Here is a 20959-nt window from a genome sequence, read left to right as displayed (position 1 = left end):
AGACTATACAAAATGAGTGCAGAATGTACCACTAAAAGGAAATCTTTAACATACTGAGGGAACAAGTACACATGGTTTCCGTTACTCAGGAGGAGGGAGAAGTCTACAATATTGTCTTCCATGCCCTTCTTTTGAGCCTCTTTGTTCGTACATTTCACAGGAAAGCCTCAAAACTTTTCATAAAGTCTGATTTCTGCTATTCTCCTAAGGTTTAATCCACCTCCACATTTTAGGAACTTATCAACAAATCAAAGTATTTTAGTTTTATCGCTACTGAACATATTTACAGTTTTCAACACACACACACACACACACATACACACACACATACACACATACAGCGCTAATCAAAATGTTTATGGGTTTGTAAAAGATGACCACGTGGTAACTATCTTATTTGTTCTTACATTTTCAGAAATGAACATAAAATTCAGATTCTTGTAGCTCACTATTTCATTTAAATGAGACTTTAAACCACACAGTTAAAAAAAAAACAAAAACTGATACAATGTATTAAAACACATAATAACAAGAGTCTACATGTAAAAATATAACTTTTACATACACAATTTCAAAATAATGATACGTTTGCCATTTGTTGCATAAAATTTACAAATGTATTTCATTACTATATAACTGGCAAAACAGGAGAACAGATGGAACATTTAGACCATTTCGATGGATTTATGGCATTTACTCAGTGCTGATAGGTGGAAAAAACTACTTGAACAGGGATTTTTTTTTTTCTTAATACATGCCAAGATTGTGTGGCTGTAAAAATAGAAACGAGTTAGAGACAAAAGGATGCTGACAAATACTTAACTAGGAGCACTATTTGTTTACTGCACTATACACCAAAGTCAATCATTATAAAGATTCACGATGGGAGTTGGTTCAGTTGTGCCCAGACGTCAAAGCTAGCTATCTGGTGAGTTGCTGTGCCATAGCTTGATCTATGTTTCTATCAAATATGTTAAGTATAAACTTCATTCATACTGGCCAGAGAAATACTGCACTGCCCCTCCTCAAGAAAGTGCAACTTAATGCTTTAGGACTTATAAGGCTTGTTATAATGCTGCATGATGATTGAATATTGGCATTTTTCAGACAAAAGGAGGAGGCAGTTAAGTCATCTACATCTTAGTAAACCCATTTTGAAAAAAAAAAATCAAGAAAGCAACAAAATCAATCAGCTCTGTCACACTACTTGCAATTTTCTCATTTGATGGTTTTTGAACTTTGTTTTTTTTGTTTTTGTTTTTTTCCAAAAATCTGACCATGTATTCAGAAACGCCTCACTGCACACTACTTCGGCTACACATGTAGGTAACACTTTAATCATTTTGTTAAATCACAGCCACTTTGATTATGTTATGTTTCCGATGATATAAACATTGGAAGGCACAGTGGTAACATTGTAGCATTCTAACCTTGTACCTCTGAAAATCCCAGAAGAGGGTCCCAAACGCAACATTACATTTCAGACACACTCTTTTTGCCATGTCTTGGTAATGCTGCTTGTAATATCTACACATGATGTGACTTTTAAGTCCTGTGTTCCCAAAAGACTGGAGAAACAACTTTCTACTTATTTATGAATGAAAAGCAACATCAGGGTCAGCATTTCATCCTGCACCACCCCTCCGGAAGCAGAGTTGGCACTACAGGTTACGATAACAAACCGGGGAAAAGGGACAGAAATAAGACCAAAAAAAAAAAAAATCCATATTTACAGTAAAATCTTTCTTTTAAAAAAGTTAATCAGTACTATTTTTTTACAGGAGAAAAAAGTCTGAAACAAATGAACAAAAGCTTACCATAGTCACTAAATTTTTAATATATATTTATATATATATTTATATATATATTTGTCATAGGTCTATAAGATCCATCTGTTCCTCCTACCCTAAGGAATGGCTAATGTCATCACTTCGTTGTCATCAGGACGTTTGCTGGTTTTGTTACTAGGGCAGCCGGGCTTCCCTTATTCAATATCCAGTAATTACAAACACTAGCTGACTTGAATACCAACAAAAACGTTCATGTAGTTTTCTTCAGAAGTACACTTTTTCATTATTGCAAGTTTACAATTTTTTAAATTAAATATTTTTTTCAGACTTACAAATTAATTATATTTTTTTTTCCAAAAGAAGTTTAGGCACAAATGCATTGTTCCACAGTGTGGAAAGATTGCCATTCAGTCTCTGGGCTGCGTCTCAGCCTGCACACACCGCTTTGCACATTCTGAATGATATGTTAAAGAGAGTCGCCCCTCAAGTTGCACTTTTTTCTTTCTTTTTTTTTTTGTTTGTTTTCTGTTTTTTGATAATTGGGAATGCTGAAACCTCTTGCGTCTGCGATTCATAACTACTCAGACTTGTCTTATATTACAAAAAAGGGGTTAAGGAGAAGTGTTTATGTGGGTTTAAGATAATACAGCTGTTAAGGAAGTGGTCTCTTGTATTAATGAAGCAATGTGGCAACTTGGACCTGAGAAGGGAAAAAGAGAGGAAAATTAATTAATACGCTTGTAACAGAAGAAGTAAATGCTTTATTTTAAAACTCTCCCTTTTTTTTCCCCCAAATTATCTATGAATTTGGGCAAGATGTGACTTTTATGGCTGAAGCCTCCCTCGGTGAAAGCGCAGAGGAGAGAATGCAGAAACAGCGGAAACCAACTTGCCCTTTTACATCTGTCCCATGTGATTTGATGCGTCTCCCATTCCAGGGTGAGGGCCTGCCAGGGAGAGTGGGGGAGGCTCCGAGGACACCTTTTCTTCCTCCCTTCTCTTCAGACACGCCGCTTTCGGGTTCAGATTCCTTTCTGTGGGAGAGGGAAGCACAGAGCACTGAGTCCAGGTCAGCCTTCGGGCAGAGGCGTCCCGTGTCCACTGCAAACGCGTGGACAGCACAGACGGGCAGGGCGGGGAGACTCGCTCCCCACTGCAGCCGCTCAGGGGTAGGCGCTCGCAAGAGCTGAACTGCCTGGCGGGTCTGCAGTCATTTCACAGCATAAAACAGCCAAGCAAGGATGCTAAGCCCCGCAGCCCTCGTCATGCCATGGGAGGGATGTTCTGGGCCAAGCGGCTGAGTCCACGCCCTGCTGCCCAGGGCAGTGGCCGCAGCTCATTCCCGCTGCCACCGTGATGCCGCGGGCGGGCACCTGCCACTGACCTCGGACTTGCTGCTCCAGGCTGAGGATGACCGCCACGGCCTGGTGGAGGATCAGGAGCTTGGTCTGGGGCTTGTCGCTCTTGAGGTGGAGCTGCACCATGCGGCCGAGCTCCTTGAAAGCCTCGTTGATGTCGCGCACCCTTAGGCGCTCGCGGGCGTTGTTGGCCATCCTCCGCTCCTTCTCGCGCTCGGCCTTCTGCTCCGGGGTCAGGTCCTCGTCGTCGTTATTGCTGCGGGACGAGAGGGAGCGACATTTTCTAATGGTGTGGGGAAAAAGAAGGCATGCAAGTCACTGTTGTCTTCCTCCAGAGTCTCCAGGAACTTCTCCATCTGAAGCTGCTGTCCTAGGCAGAATTTTACCTCACCGGGGCTGGGGGCTGTTTGGAAGGCTGTGACTGTCCGTGCTCAAGCCACCTGGCTTTAAGACAGGAAACCCAAACTAAACAGCGGAGGCTGGAGAGAGAGAGGGCCAGGTGTGCCCCTAGAGATACGGGCAGAGCGGGACCGCAAAGCTTTTATCAAGAAGGCTTCACTCTGCAGAGCAGGCACCAAACAGGCAGCTTAGCTTAAACTACACTGCAGGGCCACATCTCAGAACGGTTTTAGACTGAAGCTGTTTTTTTTTTTAACGTTTATACTGTAATATCTTGAAACGTCAAGAAAAATGGTGATTTGGAAAATTTTTGGTAAGTCAAAATAAACATAATGCATCTTAACAGTTGTCAGAAGAATGTCACAAAATCAAGACCCAGTGAAGGTGGGCCTTGTCCAGCTTTCACTGTTAACTATCTGTGAAGACCTGGTCCGTGCACTTAACCTATCCGAGTCTCATTTTCTCCATGCAGTAAGTACACAGGGTAAAACACATGATCTTCACAGCCCTTCACTTTGTCAATGTTTAATGTTCCCTAAAACAAGTTGAGAAAGCTGAGTTGACAGCAGCTATGGGGAAGAAACAAAAGCCAAATACCAACTGGTGATAGATGACCACACCCTCACTGTGATTAAAAAATGAAGCCAAAAAGCTATTCTGTGATAGTGAGGACTGAAATGTTATATGATTCAGATCAAAGGCATAGTTCGATCCAGTAGAGTCTGGAAAGGCAAGATTGCTTCTGTCTGTTCCTGGATGTCATGCTGACAAATCAGAAACTTTTGAATGGAGGGCAAACAGATAAGCCATCTGGAAAGCATAGCATAAAAAGAAGGTTTCATGGCATCAGGGCTTCCAATATTTTGAGGGCTATCATATTAAAAAAGAGGCGTGCAGCATGGCAGGAAAAAAAAAAAAAACAAAACACAAGTAGAACAGTCTGCATTAACACAAACAAGAACATTTTTGAGGTATAGAGATATCAAAAAATGAAGAAATTGTCGCCAAAAAATAACTGACTCCCCATTACAAGGAAAAAATTACAGATGTGCTTATCTCTAAGGTGATTAACCTGGCGCTCCAAGCCCTGATTGAAAGGCTCATAAATACTCAGAGAATAAAGATTTTATCCTAACATTTCAGTGCTGGAGGTGTCCTTCTACAACACGTAGGACGTTATCTTGTCAATTCATTGTACACTTAATGAACGCAGGCTTAAAATGTCTGGCTCTGCATCTTCCGTTTGGAATATCTCTGGAAAATTTCCCAATTGCAACCAACCACAATTGAGAAAGCCCACTTAATCAAAACATGCTGCACAGAAAGATGACATACGTAAGGCAAGAACACTGGTAAGGGAAGTTGGAGAATGACACCAAGGAAAGACACCCTAAGATGTGACTGATCTTCCTATAGGTAAAACTCCCCTCCAGATGGGGTTGTCTGCCCTTCGTACACGTGTGCTGGTGACCATGCAACTAAGCTGAATCAATTAGAAAATGCTCTTTTTCCGCCATCCAATCCTCTTCAATCCCTCTATGGACCCCTCTCCTACTTCTTTCTCACCCATGGCCTCTGCTGATGCCTGATGCCAAGGAAACCAATGTTACTATTAATTTGCATCCACGTTCCACTACATAGATAGGAGGTAATCAATAAAAAGAAGATAGAGCTGAGTCTCTGCTGGACCACCCTGAAGTCAAACATTTGGGGAACATTTTTATATGTTAATGATGTTGTATGCCTCCCATTAAGTGGACTTGGAAGTGGGAACTTGTTTTGCAAAGGTAACTAATAAGAGTTGGTTATTCATTTAAAAATAAATTGGTTAGACAAATAAAACTGCCTAGGTTTGAAATGTATTGCCTTATGACATAGTTTTGTAAGCATAAGGAAATGTCATAAGAGTGACCTTTTAAAATAAGAAGGGCTCTTAACAGCAAGTTAAAATGTTGTACTGAAACTTCAAAGAGTCTATTAATATGCATAAGTTATGGCCACAAGTTAAATTACCAAGAACTGAATGGACTAACAGAGAAGCTGGTAAGGATGTGAAAGAGCTCCACCTTGGGATTTCTTATTAATGTGGCCGAGAGTCAGAAATTCTGTAGTGCTGGGGCAAGGTGTAAGAGAGATAATTTTAGCATTTTTGGAACTTGTGGCAGGACATGAAATAACATGTATCTCAAGAATTATAAAGGCAATATGAAAAGGTAGCAGTTCTTAATTCTTAAAGGACATAAATATAACCTTGTGAATAATTACCCTTAAAGGGGGCAGGGGCTGGAGTCTTGATGTAATTTAATTTGCAAATAAAAACTACCCAAGGGAATTGAGGCAAAGAACGTGGATATCAAAAACCATCTGATTACCAGACTACAGTTAAAATTCAAGGGGACAGACGCTATTTTAGAAGTATTGGATATTTGACAAACCCAACCAGTGGTTAGTTTCCTACATTTGTATTTTCTGTAGATGGAAGTAGCTAGGAGGAAAAGCAAATTAGTAATTTAGGCACAGCTCTTATATATTATGACATATTTACAATAAAGCTGGGAAATCAGTTTTCTCACTTTTGAGGTAAGAAAAAAGTTACAATTGCATATATATCAATTGAGATTTCAATGTCTAAGATCTCTCTTTAGACATATTTTAGAAAGAACATTTCTGACCAAATTTGTAGAATAAGCAGTTTTAAAAACCATTTGTACTTGAATCAGTTACAAATTGTTTTTACCAAGTGTAATTAGCATTGGGTCCAAATTCATAAATGCAAATAGGTTTTCAGCCTCACTAGAGTACAGGTATCTTAAATGATACTTTTAGTATCTCTAGAGAAGGCCTTTAGTTTTCTTTTCAACTGTAGGTTTACCTGCCAGGAAAAAACTGAATAGTTTCTTCCTGTTCTGTTCACTTCATCAAAGTCCAATAAAGGAATTAAATGAAGCGACAGTATTATATACTGTTACCTAGATCTTGACCTAGTAATTGATTTGATATCCTTCTTGTCGTCATCTAATTTCTTGTCCTCAGAAGATTTCGTGTCTTGCAGGTTCTCATCGCCCTCGTCATCAGATTTGATCTCAGAGCTGCCAGAGGACACGCTCTGGCCCTGCAGTCCTGGTGGCATGCCTATGGGAAAAAAAAACGAAACCAGGTGACACATCTACAGAAGACTTAATGCAGAGACACGTACACCCCAGACTGCAGAGCTGCCAGCTATACCATTCATACTGCTGAACTGTGATCCTTCTGTCACTTTTCTCCTGCTATTTGGTGAAGTTTCAAAAATGCACCTGCGGAAACAAGTTTTCCCTGCATTGGCTCTGAGGTTAAATTCTATTTTGCAATCTTTTGGAGTAGATGGTAATTTCACTGTCTACAAAACATCAACTTAATTGCAATGAAAATCATAATCATGAAAATCACACACCTCAATGTTCTGATTAAGAACCCAAGTAAATATCAGCTATTATATTGAGTTTCTTCCATATGCAATGATTTAATAGAAAAAATATCCTTAAAATATAATTCCTAGGGAGTTTGCTAAACATGTGCAGTCAAGACTTCAATAGATACCCTAATGATATTCTGAAATTAGGCTTCTCTTATCCTCAAGGAGTAATCACAATTTTTAAATGGTACATATGGAAAGCAGTTGGCTGCTCACTGAAGAAATTTCTGTCTTCATCACTGCTCAACTTTCAAGATCACAATATCTTTTAAAACCTGGTCATACTGTAGCAATTTATTTGAAAAGTAGAAACATGTCTATGGAGCATTTTCCTTTACCTGTAACCTGTATTGTTTAGCACTTGCTACTCAAAATTTGGTCTGTGGGCCAGGAGCACCCGCATCGCCTGGGAGTACTGGAAATGCAGTTCCAGACCTACTGAATCAGAATCTGCCTTTGGTAAGATCCTCAAGTCATGCTTACACACCTTAAAGTTTAAGAAATGTTGATTCAGGACAAAGGCTCTTTAAAAGAAGGGGTCACCAAATGACTGCTCTTCAGATAACAGTGGGCACACGTACCCGTAATTATCATGAACACCCAGGTTTGTATAATGTGCAGATGAAACGTTTATCCTTATTTCTGTGGTAGTGTTATCATTTTTACATTAGATGTGCTGGGAATGAGAAGACCAATGTCTAAGCACTCTCTAGTCACCTGGTCAGAAAATCACACCGGGAAGGTGGGTTCCAGGACGTGTCCCCTAAGTACAGCTCCCCGGGGTGGTGAAAAGCCACTGGAGTCAGTGGTTGAGGCAACTGCTCCCGGGCAGTCGGGAGATGGCTCCAGGGCAAACGTCACCCAACCGAGCCCCACATTTTAAATGTACCTACATTTCCTTCAATCTTAAAACAACAAAAATGATTTCCTTCCTTCCTATTCATTTGGAAACATCATTTTCAGGCTATAACTAACCATATTAGGGGACCTGAATGAGTAAAATGTGGAAATAGCTAAAATAAAATTTCCTCTCATCAGTCTGTTATCTCATTCCCTGCTGAAATGGTACCAGGATTTCAGAGGATGTTTGAGGAAAACAGTTACTGAAGAAACACAATTAGCTGGCTACATTCTAAATACTTTCCCATTTACTTACCATTTTTGTACCAAATTTGATTCTTGGTTCTCTGCCAGTGCTTCCTGAGGGATGAATGCCAACTAAGTAAGCTTGGGATCAACTCTGGGTCTACTATCCTTTACATGAGGTCAGGACTGCCCTTCTCCTTTCTCGGCCGACCTACCTCTGTAAGGGTCCTGGGGTGGGTTCAAATCAGGGGAAGTTGCTGACTGGACAGGAAGCTGCGGGACCGGAACTTGGTTTGGCACAAGAGAATGGCTGCCTCTCAGGGCCACGCCATCCTCACGATGGGCCCCAACCTGCAAGGGTGAGAGGAACCATGGAGTTTAGTGGGTGCCATCACTATTTCCAGGGGCCAGCAAGGACCTAAGGAAGGAAGACTGGCCTTTGAAGAACAATACTCCCCAAAGCTTTTCACTAGAGGGCGCTGAAGGACCGCACATGCACCTATAGTCCCCTGCAAAAACACTTAACACTCAGTAAGATGCCGTGCTGTACATTCAGTGACAAATATGGCAGAGTAGCTCAGGCAGGTAAAACGTCAAATTGTCTCCCAGGGTGCTGCAGTGGAGCGCACTGATTCGTACCCATCTGTCTTCTATCATGTCCGCCAACAGATCTGACAATTATCTTAATGCCCATATGCTTAATTGTGGGCTTCTCAATTCCCCCATTGCTATCGGAAATCCTACAGGAATTTCAATTTGGCATTCGACTTTCATTTCAGGGGATAAGATTCTCAGGCCTGCCATTTTTTTTTTCCATAATGCCAGCTAAGCCTCTGACAGCGGAAGCTACAGCAGTATGGGATGTAGCCCCTGCTCGGTACAAATATAATAAAATGTCACCTGGCTTTCCAAAACTGGCAGCCCATTCCAAATTAATGTTTACTGTATTTCATCAGCTGCTGAGTTCCAAATCCAAAGGGGGACCGTTTCTGCCAATGCTACCACACCGGAAAATGTACCAATAAAGGTTTTATTAAACACACCAGTAATGCCATCATTGCCATGCAAAGATGTTTGGACATTTTTCCATTTTTTTTTTCCCACTATTCTGATCCTAGAAAGACACCATATTGTAAACATGCTTTATGCTTCCAAGAATAAAATTATAGAGTACAGCATGATGACTTGGTCTAAAAAAAATACTGCTGAGATTTTATTAACTACTACTACCTGCTCTGGGGTCCAGAAATTTTGAACTTGGGGCACTGGGACGGCAATTGCTGACTTTACTATAGCATTAGCTTTAAAGCCAAACCATCAAGTATTTGAAAACCAAGAAGAAGGTGAGTGACTTGAATTTTCATTTTCATTACCAAGTAGTTGCTTTCTTAATCTACTGTTAGGTGAATGTTTATGTAGGATAATTGGGTCTGACGCAAATAATATTTATCTGTGAATTTATGCTATGACTCAAACATTTTATTTTTCCAATGAAAATATAAAACCACAAAGTAGATTTCTTTACTCTTTTGCTATTAAATGTTTTCAAAGTATTTCTAAGGAATGAAATAAGAATCTCAATCAACAATAATCAATTCACAGAATTGAATAAAGCACATGCTATCTAAAAGCAACCCGAGATAAAGTATCACTTTTATATACTTCATAACAATACAGAAGAAAATAATTCAGGGGAGGGAATATATCAATCCTACTAATTATTCACATTCAAAAATAGAGAAAGAACAGTAAAGGATTTGAACACTTGTGAATTTCAGGAATTATAAATGAACTGGAAGTATAAATTGTAACCGAGAGATCTGAGGGGTCCGGTGCTGTCTGCCACCTGTGTGTCTGTGTCTCTTTCCAGAACATTCTGAATGGTGGTTATTAAGCCTCTGTGTGGGTTCCCTGAATGTACTGAGACCTTGATTATCTGCTGAAGCAACCAATCTCATTTTCACTATGGGTTGGGCTTTCTTGTAGATTCCACCCACTAGCTCTAGTTTCAACTTCTGGAATTTCCATGGAATACATGCTAATTCTTTTCACATATTTAACACCAATGCCATGCCACTCCGCTCTTTCATGTGCAACTGAAGTCTGTTCTCTTAGAGCAGACCATGCCCACTCAGTTCCTCCAACCATTTCTCCTTCACTCTTTGCATATATAAATATTTTTCCTTCTGAACAAAAGAGTGATAGTGCCTTTCCATTCAGGTTTTGATTTGCCGTTTTTTTCTATCTGTGCATTTAAAAGATTGATTCAATTGATGATTATCCCTTCAATCTAAGATGTCAACTAGCAAGCATGAATTTTACAGACCTTGATCAAATGGTAGCTCTTTAAGTCTGTCAATCAATATTAACCTAAATAATTACCTTAGTGCTGATTCATATTTATTGGTATTCCCAATGGATTTAATTTCTTGAATTTCCACAAAGGATGATTCTAAGTTGTAATCACTGTGGGAACTACAGATTTGATCATAGCAGAGAATAAATATAATGATATGTTAGAATCATTTTATTAAAATTCTCAAGCCTTCTTTATAGGCATCAGCGATATAATTTAAGGTTAATATTTGGTTTTTCTCTTAAACATATTCAACATTAATCCTGAAATTTCTTTTTCCCCCTCTAGAACACATTTAGCTTTTATACGAAGAAACAAATCCACAACCAATTATTTCTGTATTTTCTTTGCCTCAGCTCTTATGAAAAACAGTGTGAGCAAAAAGAATATACTAACAACAGCCAACAAATCTAGATTCTAAGTACAACTGGTTTCTTTGTTAGCTACGTTACCATGAGGAAGTTACTCAAATTCAAAATGGAGCAAATAACACTAAGTGCAGAGAGTAAGTCCTAGGTTTATTGCAAGGAGTAGCAACATGCAAAATAACTGGTACACATTAATTATAGATATTTTTATGTGCTCCAACTGAAAATACTCACACACTACATAAAAATAAATATCTATATTGTTCAAGAATCCTCAGCTCTCGTTACCTTCTCCATTCATCACCTTTGCACTTTTGTCCCTATTGTTCATATCCATTTTATTTTGAAACATTCTCCTGTACAATAACAGTAAAATCATGAACAATATTAAATATCTGAAGATATATAGTTGTTGCAATTCTATTTTTATTTGGATTTTAGGCATACATTTTACTTTATTTTCTACAGATCATCTCAGATGACCTCAAACAATCTATCAACTATTGTCCTTAAAGGAAGTTGGGGACAATATCACCCTCGAAGCTTTCAAGCTTCTTTTGTAAACAGTGTCTATTCTGGGTCAAATGAGTGGCTGGTGACATGTCCAGATCCATGTGGTGATGAGCTTGATGCTCCAGGATCAATTCGATCATCTGTGGCTGTGAAACAGTATTCCAATTTGAAAAATTAGCTTTGCTTTGCTTACTTCTTTAGCCACAGACAGCATGTCCTAACCCTAATTACTTCTCTTTCGGCAACATTATTTCTGGTCACATGAGAGACAAGGCAAGAAAGACAGTGAACAGTCAGCACGCATTGATCACTGGACTCAGGAATTAACACTGCCATTTATATCTACAAAGGTCAGGGCTTGTTCACTTTCCACATAATAAATATGTAACAACGTAGTTTTGAAAAAGCAGATTTTTCAAGCTACAGATAGATTCTAAAATAGTGCCTATGTTTAGAAAATCCATACTTCATTAAAGTCCTACTTTGAATACCTTTTTATCTAGATAAGCAATAATTTAAAGTTAAAAGTCAATCTGTGAAAACAGTTATGAGTATTGATTGTAAACTTTTTTGGCAAGCTTTAAGAATAATCTTATAAGAACATACTGTGCGGTTTTAGATGTATTTATGCTAAAAACAAAGCTAGAGTAAACATCTAAAATTAGTCAATAATTGTTAATTGATGGATCAGTGTACACTGATTAATTCAACAAATATTGACTAACCTAATCCACGCTTGTCACATTACAGGGTTCTTGGGACAAGGTGGCTGGTGATTGTCTTAGATGTGGTTCTGGCCCTCAAGGAGCTTATAATGACCTTTTGTGGGGTTTTTGTGCATATATCAATTTAGAGCAGTAATTTTATCTTATTTTATTTTTTTAAGATTTATTTATTTATTTATACAAGCACTGGGTACTGTCAGAGGCGCGGGAGGGTGAGAGAATTCACTAGAGCCAGAGCGGGGAACAGAACAGGCAGACTGATGAAATACACTGCTGAGGGGAGCAGCGTGTACAGCAGGAGAGTCTGCGCACCATGTAGGACCCTCACTGGTGGCCGGGGATCGAACCGGCGCTGCAGAGGCTGTGGGCAACCGCTGTGCCACCAGGGGAGGCCCCTAGAGCAGTAATTTTAATATTAAGGACTAGAGAGTCATTGAAGCTTAGGATTTATCATAAAGATTTCTGTGACCTAAGTTTTACTCCATGTGTCTCAAGGACCATTCTAGCCACTCTCCTCCTTCTGCTGATATCTCTGCTTTTCTCTGGCTTCTGCCCCCTTTCCCAACTCTCTCTCCTCAGGACTATGTCCTGGGTATCTCCTGTATCCCCTGGTATAATTTCTCAGCTTCTGTACCTGCTGCTAGCTCCCCATCTATCTTAGTATTTGTCAGTTCAGAATCCCAGTATCATTTGCTGGCCAGCTCATCATTTAAGCACACTTGGGCCATCCTAAGAATGGACCACACAAAGATCAGGTGTCTCCATTCCTGCTCCAGTGAGCTGCAAAAGAAGAAAGGGAGGCCAGATCATGTGGCCCAAACATGGCCTGCCCCTTTTTCCAGGCCCCACAGATCATGATTCTTATATGCAAATACCTAAGTAAAATTGCATCTTGGGTCAAGATATAGCCAAATTCCAACTCAGCCATATCATTCTCCTGTGTGAACTCATCACTGGTAATAATTAAACACCTTCAGGTGTGTACTACTTCTTCTGAATCACAGAAGTACCACGTAATTTCCACTTTGTGAGGACAGGATTGATATATTAGAGGTGCTTTTCAACTACAGTATGTAGACTTTTAGGGCTTAGAGAGACTTGGAGCTCAATTAGGCCAAACTCTTGATTTTGCAGAGGTAAAGGATAAGGCTAAAATGGCTGTGATTTAGGTAAAGTCTAGGCAGAGGACTAAGAGAGATTTTGAACTCAGGAAACTTCTAAGAATCTCAAATAATTTGGATATATATTTGTATTGTTAATTATACACACATATTATACATACATACATTATGACAGCTGAAGAGCACAATTACCACTTTCTGGAGTTTTGGTTTTAACAGTGTGTGTGTTTATGCATGTGCATACGTGTTTATATACCCATCTACAGATATAAAAATGATTTTCATTTTCTTTATCATAGGGGAAAATGCCACATAGTCCACCAACTCAGGCCAAAGCCAACATGTCTAACTAAATTACCAGATTTAATATTTGCCACAAATCCTCCAACATAAACAGATTTAAAAGATATGCAGCTTCCAATTAGGTGGCCATTGGCGAGGCTGTTTTTATGTGGGGATGCGTAGAGCATCCTGGTAAATATCCTGATCCTGATCCTAAAGCTATCAACAAACACCACAAACAAAAAAAGACATTCAGTGTTTTTTGCTCTCTTTGTTTCCAGGGAGTATTATGAAAGTAATTATTCTGTTGTATTTAAGAGGCCTATTTCATGGATGGGAAAATGTATTAAATTTCAGTTGGCAGTTATTCAATCCTTGTTAATGTTATCTCCAGAGATAACTGCTTCAAAAATAGGCTTTCAGACCTCAGTTACTTCCTCTCCTACCATAATTCTTCTAAAAGAGTACAGAGTGAGAACTTTAGGAAACTTGTGATCAAGTTCTAGAACAAGCAATACTGATACAAAACCAGACATGCTGTTATAAACATTTTGCTATATCAAGATGAAAGTTAATGGCATCCGGGTCAACATTTTTCTTTTGACATAGGTGTTTTTTCAAAAAGCAGAAGAATGGGGCCTCCCCTGGTGGCGCAGCGGTTGAGTCCTGGGCTGCGAAGCTGCCCGCAGCCTCTGCAGTGCTGGTTCGATCCCCGGCCACTAGCGAGGGTCCCACATGGCGCGCAGACCTCTCCTGCCGCGCATGCTGCTCCCCTCAGCAGTGTATTTCGTCACCCTGCCTGTTCTGTTCTCCGCTCTGGCTCTGCTGAGTTCTCTCACCCTCCCATGCTTCTAACTGTACCCAGTGCTTGTATAAATAAATAAATAAATCTTTAAAAAAAAAAAAAGGCAGAAGAATGACAACAAGAAAATGGGACATAGAAAATACTCCTGGTCACTTTTACTTTTCTCCCTTCTCTTTCTCTTCTTGTTTTGCCATAAACACGAAGAAAAGCTGATGGGCTTTTAGTGTAATTAGACACCCACTGACACCAAAGAGAGTTTTGGTGTCTGAACCTTAATCTCCCCATGAAATATCAATTATACATGACAGTTGCAGAGTGCTAGATTTGTTTCAATTATCTTGCCAGATCTCTGTCATATTAGAAGAGCAAACTTAATTTCTCAAATGTGCAAAATACTAGCTACTCCAAAAGTGCATCTTTTAAAGAGGTGGGAAGCGGTCATGCAAACTTCTTTAATAGCTCACAGATGGGAAGCCGGAAGTTCAAGAAATGGTAGTCGTACACAGATAGTCAGAGGAACAACATCCTAGGCAGCAAGAGTCCATAGAAAACAAGATCTATTGCTAGCAAAGACCTAACATCTGAGACGATCTTCAACCACAAACAGAAGATCCTAATTCTTCAGTTTAAAAAATTATCAGACTATTTGTTTTTTAAATTCATGTAATTAAACATTTAAAGGACTTTTCATTAAAGTCAGATCTGGAGTCAATTCCTTTGTTGGGATTTTGATTCTTAAACCATTTACTGCAAGAAGATTCATAACTGACTTGAAAAATCCATCTTTTTTTCCAGAAATATCACAGCTTCACTAACATTTTGACTGAAATTTAAGGTAACTCTTTTTTTTTTAAAGATTTACTTATGCATATAAGAACTGGGGTTTAGGTGAGGTGCAGGGGGAGAGAGGATTCACCAGAGACAGAGTGGGGAACAGAACAGGCAGACTGTCTGAAATACACTGCTGAGGGGAACAGTGGGCGAGACAGGAGAGGTCTGCTGAGCCATGTTGGTAGCTCCCTGGCTGGCCAGGGATTGAACTCGTGCTGCAGAGGCTGCGGATTGCTTCACAGTGCTGTGCTTAATCCCTTGGGCCACCAGGGAGGGCCCTAAGGTAACTCTTTATTGGGCAATTTTTGAAGATTTATTCAATGCTTATACTCCAGATGAGAAAAATAACTTTCCGAGGATTTTAATATGATCTAAATGACCCCAATCTTGCAGTACTGACTTGTCATGTGATCAGCAAGGCTGAGAGTCTCATGATGTCCACCAAAATGGTTAAAATGAATGATTCTGTGATCTAGTTTGAGAGATGCAAATGGCCGTTATCTGATTTCAGTTCATCTTTTTTTCCCCCTTAACTCATAAGTTCCATCTAGTAACCCTGTCTCATTTCTCTCCACTGTATCTCCACCCTCTGCCCTCAGTTCTCTACCTCATTTTCCTACAGTGGAAACAGTAACTGGATGTGGCCCACCAAGCGGGGGCCTCGGCATGTGGTTACCAAAGTCCACTCTATCCCTTTTCTGCCCCAGGAAGCAGATTAATAAACAGTTGCAGGAAATTTAAGTTAAGACCATCTAGCACAGAGAATATGGTGAAAGTCTGCAATTACGTGGAAGCAGCTTCTTTTTCTTAGGGAAAGACAAATAGACACTTGAGGTGTAGTTGGGATTCTGGATCCCTGAAGGGCAGGCACACTCGAGTGAATACACACTCATGAGGCTGACTTCACACAGAGGACTCCATGGCAAGCTCAGGAGCTCTCTTATTAAGGATTTAGCCTTACTTAACTGACCTTTATTTATTTTTTCAAATGCTTTTCTTATTATCCAAGTAACATGAGCTTATTGTAAAACATCTCAAAAGTAAGTGAAAGTGTAAAGAAGCTGGCCCAAGTGAATGCCGTATGTCTTCCCGATCACTTGATCACTTTCTAATCTCAACTTCAAAATGCTATATTCTTTATCACATGGTCCCTAGCATATGAAGGTTCTAGCATCGCTTTTTCTTCTTCTATGGATCATGTCTAAGATCAATATCTTAGTGTGCTTCCAGTTTCCTCTTATTTTTTCAATTCACTAATCTCAACCTTCAGTTACCTATTCACGGTTCCTCACCTGCTGTGCTCACTTCCACATGCCCCACATTTGAGTAAAGCCATTCCTGCCCTGTCTCAGGCTGACTCCCTCTGTACAATTCACTGACCACTTTTCTTTCACTGGTCTCTCCCATCCTTTATCCCGACCCCTCCTGAACTCTGTGGCTCTTCCAAACTCTCACCATCTTGCTGGATCTGGATAGGGGTCTCCCTGACTGTACTCTTAAATCCCCCACGGACACTGTTTAATAGACCAGGGCATATACTTCAATGATTTTGTTTTGCTGCTGTTCATAAAGCCTATACTGACCTAGAGATAAGCACCCCAAGGGCAAGGAACGGGTGCATAGTAACTGTAAAGGGCTGTAATATTACAATGTGCCACTCGATGCTCCTAAACAGTAAATGAGGACACAAATGGCATGTATCTGTGAGACTATTTCTGAAATCTGCAATCGTCTGATGTTGTCAAATAAACACTTCACCTTCACATATTTCATCAGATAATAAACATTTCATTTAATTCAACAAGTACCTTTTAAATGTGAATTAAACAAGGCACTATTTAGGCATTTGTAAAAAAAAATAATAGACATGTTTGTTCCTTTATAGGATCTTATATCTTAATGGTAGCTTAATATAATTATTATATAAGGTAAAATAAATGTCATAAAGGAGTACAAGGTCATGCAGTTTTAAAGGATGGGCGAAAGTATACTGAATAGAGAAACCAGGCACTCCTTTAAGAACCAGGCATTTGACAGTGGCCTCAAGTCATGGGGAGAATTTTGATTAGATTATCTAAATATATTTTTTGGATTGACATTTAACAACATTATTTAAATAACATTTCAAATTTAAGTTGAGAGTTACTATTTTTACAGCCAGAAGTAGCATTACTTATTGTATATATTTATTGTGTAACTATACACACACACACACGCAAAGCAGCAGCTTAGGACTGCATATCAACATGTCTACATACTGCTAAGACTACACACTTTAGAAGGAACCCAGATTTTTAAAAGTCCTTTATATACCTCAATGGCTTTACTACAAAGTGAACACAGGGCATTTTAGGCACAAATGGCCCCTCACTCTATGTGTGTATTATTGGCCCAAATGATTCACTCTTATTTAACTGCACTGAAGTCTTTCATCTCCCAGTTATACAATAATAGTTTCCATATGACCAGTGGCTCTGCTATAAATAAGATCAAAAGTAAAAGAAAGGATTTAATAAAAAAATGACATTAAGAGTAGCATTAAATCAGGGGAAAATACCAATACCCACATTTTTTTTTTTTTTTTTTTGAGAATAAAGCTCCATAGAGTCCGAAGCAACTTGCCCCAGTATGTCATGGCAAAGCATTTTACAAGCAGTAGGCATGTGTGAAATCCATCTGTGAGTGCCTTAGAATGGCAAAGATTAAGCCTGGGGGGAGTGGGGAAAGGTGAATGGTAGGGGAATAAACCCCATTTTGAATCAGGTTGGAAAACACATAATAGACCAGTAACCTTTATGCTGTAGCAAATACAAGGGTATGTGCGAATGGCAAAGGTTCATCCATTTCTCTGTCCTTTTCTGTTCTATTTAATGGAGACAGACTTTTTGGTAATCCAGAATTTCTCAGAGACTCATAGCATTGCTCAACTCTAGTACATGAGTTCTGAGAAAGGAAGTTTTTTTTGGCAATGCACAGTGACTTGATATGAAGAGCCAACTTCCCAAACAAATTTTCTTCTAGTTCTTAAAAAAAAAAATTACAATGTTAATCTCTATTCCCGACTGGATAAACAGCTGCTAATAACCTCCAGTTCCCAGAGGAGGAGGCTTGCTTCCTTTCATCTTCAGGCTGGTGGATATCTGACGTGCACTGCACTTTAGTGATTCCACATGTTCCTCGCTTTGGTTTTTTTCAAATCTGCTCCAGCATTGGTCTTGCTAATTCAGGTTTCTTTCCTCCCTTTTCCTTAGATTGCATCCACAAACTTGGACACACTTGGTTATGGTACTATTTACTTGAAGTTGTAGCTCTTGTATTGTGGGGGTATTTAAAGAGGAAATTCAAGCCCTTATAATATCGAAAGTAAGCCAAAGCTTGGACCTTTGTATTTGAAGTCCTGTGAGGGAAATGACCATTATGGCTTCTGTCAGCTAACTATTCACTCAAGGGCTGGCATGTTCAAAGACACTGCATTTCTATTAGCATTGCTAATGCGATTACTTACTTCTATCTGTTTTTGTCCTAAGTGAAGGAGCAAACTTCAACCCTTTTCCTCTAATAGGAAGTGCCCTACAGAAGATTACAGGCCAGAGGCCCCCGGAGACTTTCTCACTTGTTTCTGAGCACCTGCTTTACTGGTGACCTCAGTTCTACACCTCAAGATTCAGACATTTCGCAAAACAGCTTTTTAAACAAAACCCAGCTGTTTCCCATCTAGACTAAGGGGGGGGGGCTGGAAGGGGGGTTGCAATTTGGGCAGCTTACAGAAACATTACCCAGAGACTACCATTTTCCAATAACTTTCACACACTTTCAGCTCCAATCGAGACCGGTCGGTGTGCCCAAGCCGGGGAGAAGGCAAATACGAAGTTAAAACGTGGAAACTCAACACTGTGGTTTTTGACAATTTGCCCAATGAAACTGCTTGAAGATGAATGTGGCTGTAGCACCGGGACAACGCTTCACCCAAGATGCCATTTAACAAATACTGGACAGATCTCTTGGTTGAATTCAACTTTATAGTTCTAAGATGATTTATGGATATAGAGGAAGCTATAATTACGCTCACTGTGAATGTCAACCAATTAGGTAGAATCCTCACATTTCAGAAACGCAATGTTAAAGCTTTTTATTTTAGGTTTTCACTCCTAAAGTTGCTTTGCCTAAATCCTCTTCTTATTTTGAACCCATTTTACACTTCTGTTTTCTGAGCAATTAAGATACTTTTGATTTGAAAAATTTACAGCCACAGTAAAAGTTAAAATAACACAATGGCCACAGATTTTGAAAAAACAGAAAATGGCCAAGGTCTAATCTTGGCTTTTAAACAGTGCCAAGTTGCTCCAGTATTTTCTGTTTTGGTATGAATGACATAACTGAATTACTTCATGAGCTGCTACTTTAATTCCTAAGGGTGGAAAATTCCATGAGTTAATTTAATTTGGATGTAAAAAATATACATGAAAACTCGCTCTTCCTGTGGACTCTCATGTGAAGTATGTGAGCCAACTGCTGGGCTGTCGCTGCGCTGCTGGAGGAGGGGCTTGCCGCCGCCTGGCCCATGCAAGGCAAGGGCCCCATCAGCAGATTTCTTACTTCCATTTGGGCACATAGGAGCCTTTATTTTTACTTATTTTTTAAAAGATGCTCATTCCATTTCTCTGAAATGCCCTTTAGCCAGTCTCCGACGTCTGAAATCCTTCACAGATTCCAATGTAAGCTCAATGGCGCCTTCTACAGGAAGCCCTTCCTGGGTGTCCCCTGAGGCTGGGCGAGGTTCATCCTTCTCTAAATCATTTCTTGGGTCACTTACTACTTCTACTTTGCATTGTAATTAGGCCCAATTCTAGTGTTACCACCTCTCAGGGTCAAAGGCCTAGAGGAGCAGAGACTTTCTCTTGCACACTTATGTAACCACATAAAGCATACAAGGTATGGCAGACATGGAGGGAGTGAGCGATCATCCGGGTACAGTGTGTGACACCTAACCAGTGTGCTATTCCATCCCCACTCCAGAAAAACTTGTTTTCTTGAAAAAACAGGGTAATATTTTTCTAAACACAAGAGTTCTAAACTATGGGCAGTTTACTCCTGCATTCTTGTCCCCAGTGAAAGTTCAATAAAAGAAAAATCACACTGTATTTGTTATTAAGTGTTTATCTGCTGTCCCTCTGTTATTCAAGAAGAAAACATGATGAAATCATAGGGTTTATTTTAAATAGATATTTATATTTTAAAGGTAGGCAAGTTTTTTTTTTTTTTTTTAATTTAAAGTTCATGAGACCTAGCCCTTATTTTATTTTATTTTTTTTGTCCTCGAGGCATGGAGATAGCCCTTTGGGTTGAATGGTCCAATGTAGACTGTTTTGCTCATAGATCATAGGGCCTGGATTTGACTAAAACAGGTATTGGGGGTTATGGGGCTAAACCTAATTTGGACGCGCCACTGTAGGATTTGGGCATGCATGGAGACCTACCTACCACCTGTCCTAGCAGTTGTTAATGGAATGTAAAATGGATCTCACTGATATGATTGTATTCAAAGCCTCTTGACTTCAGCTTAAATTGATGCAAAAGAATCAAATACATGAGATCCAGGGTTCCAAAGCATTATAAACTAATCCACATTTAAGAGAGTTTAAGTCAGACAGAGAAAGACAAATTCTGTATGTTCACACTTCTAGATGAAATCTGAAAAACCAAACACCAAGGAATAAGAGAACAGAATGGTGGTTGCCAGGAGTGGGAGGGTGTTTGTGTGTGTGTGTGGGCAAGATGCTGGTCAAGGGGTACAAACTTCTAGTTATAAGATGACAAAGCACAGCATGGAGACAGTAAAAATTAACAATGCTGTTAATTATGATATGATAG

The 20959-nt window shown here is 39.5% G+C and overlaps 1 protein-coding gene across 14 annotated transcripts in view; it reads right to left on the bottom strand.

Annotated features, from left to right (window-relative positions):
* Positions 1-2397: 2397 nt before the first annotated feature.
* TCF4 (transcription factor 4) overlaps positions 2398-20959 on the bottom strand; it is a 347413-nt gene continuing 328851 nt past the window's right edge. For 10 of the 14 annotated variants that reach the window (XM_054694024.1, XM_054694029.1, XM_054694023.1 and 7 more), the window contains 5 exons: positions 8303-8438; positions 6517-6679; positions 3175-3404; positions 2684-2824; positions 2398-2490 (listed from right to left, as the gene is read on the bottom strand). In XM_054694024.1, the coding sequence (XP_054549999.1) occupies positions 2688-2824; positions 3175-3404; positions 6517-6679; positions 8303-8438 (666 nt within the window). In that variant the 3' untranslated portion in view covers positions 2398-2490; positions 2684-2687. The remainder of the gene's footprint in view (positions 2491-2683; positions 2825-3174; positions 3405-6516; positions 6680-8302; positions 8439-20959) is intronic. The other 4 variants (XM_054694027.1, XM_054694028.1, XM_054694031.1 and 1 more) reach the window with 1 other exon arrangement.

This window comes from Talpa occidentalis, unplaced genomic scaffold, assembly GCF_014898055.3.
Source record: "Talpa occidentalis isolate TD23 unplaced genomic scaffold, MPIMG_talOcc4v2.1 talOcc4.13, whole genome shotgun sequence".
NCBI lineage: Eukaryota > Metazoa > Chordata > Mammalia > Eulipotyphla > Talpidae > Talpa > Talpa occidentalis.
Note: the sequence above shows the minus strand (reverse complement) of the source record. Positions and strands in the feature narration are given on the sequence as shown.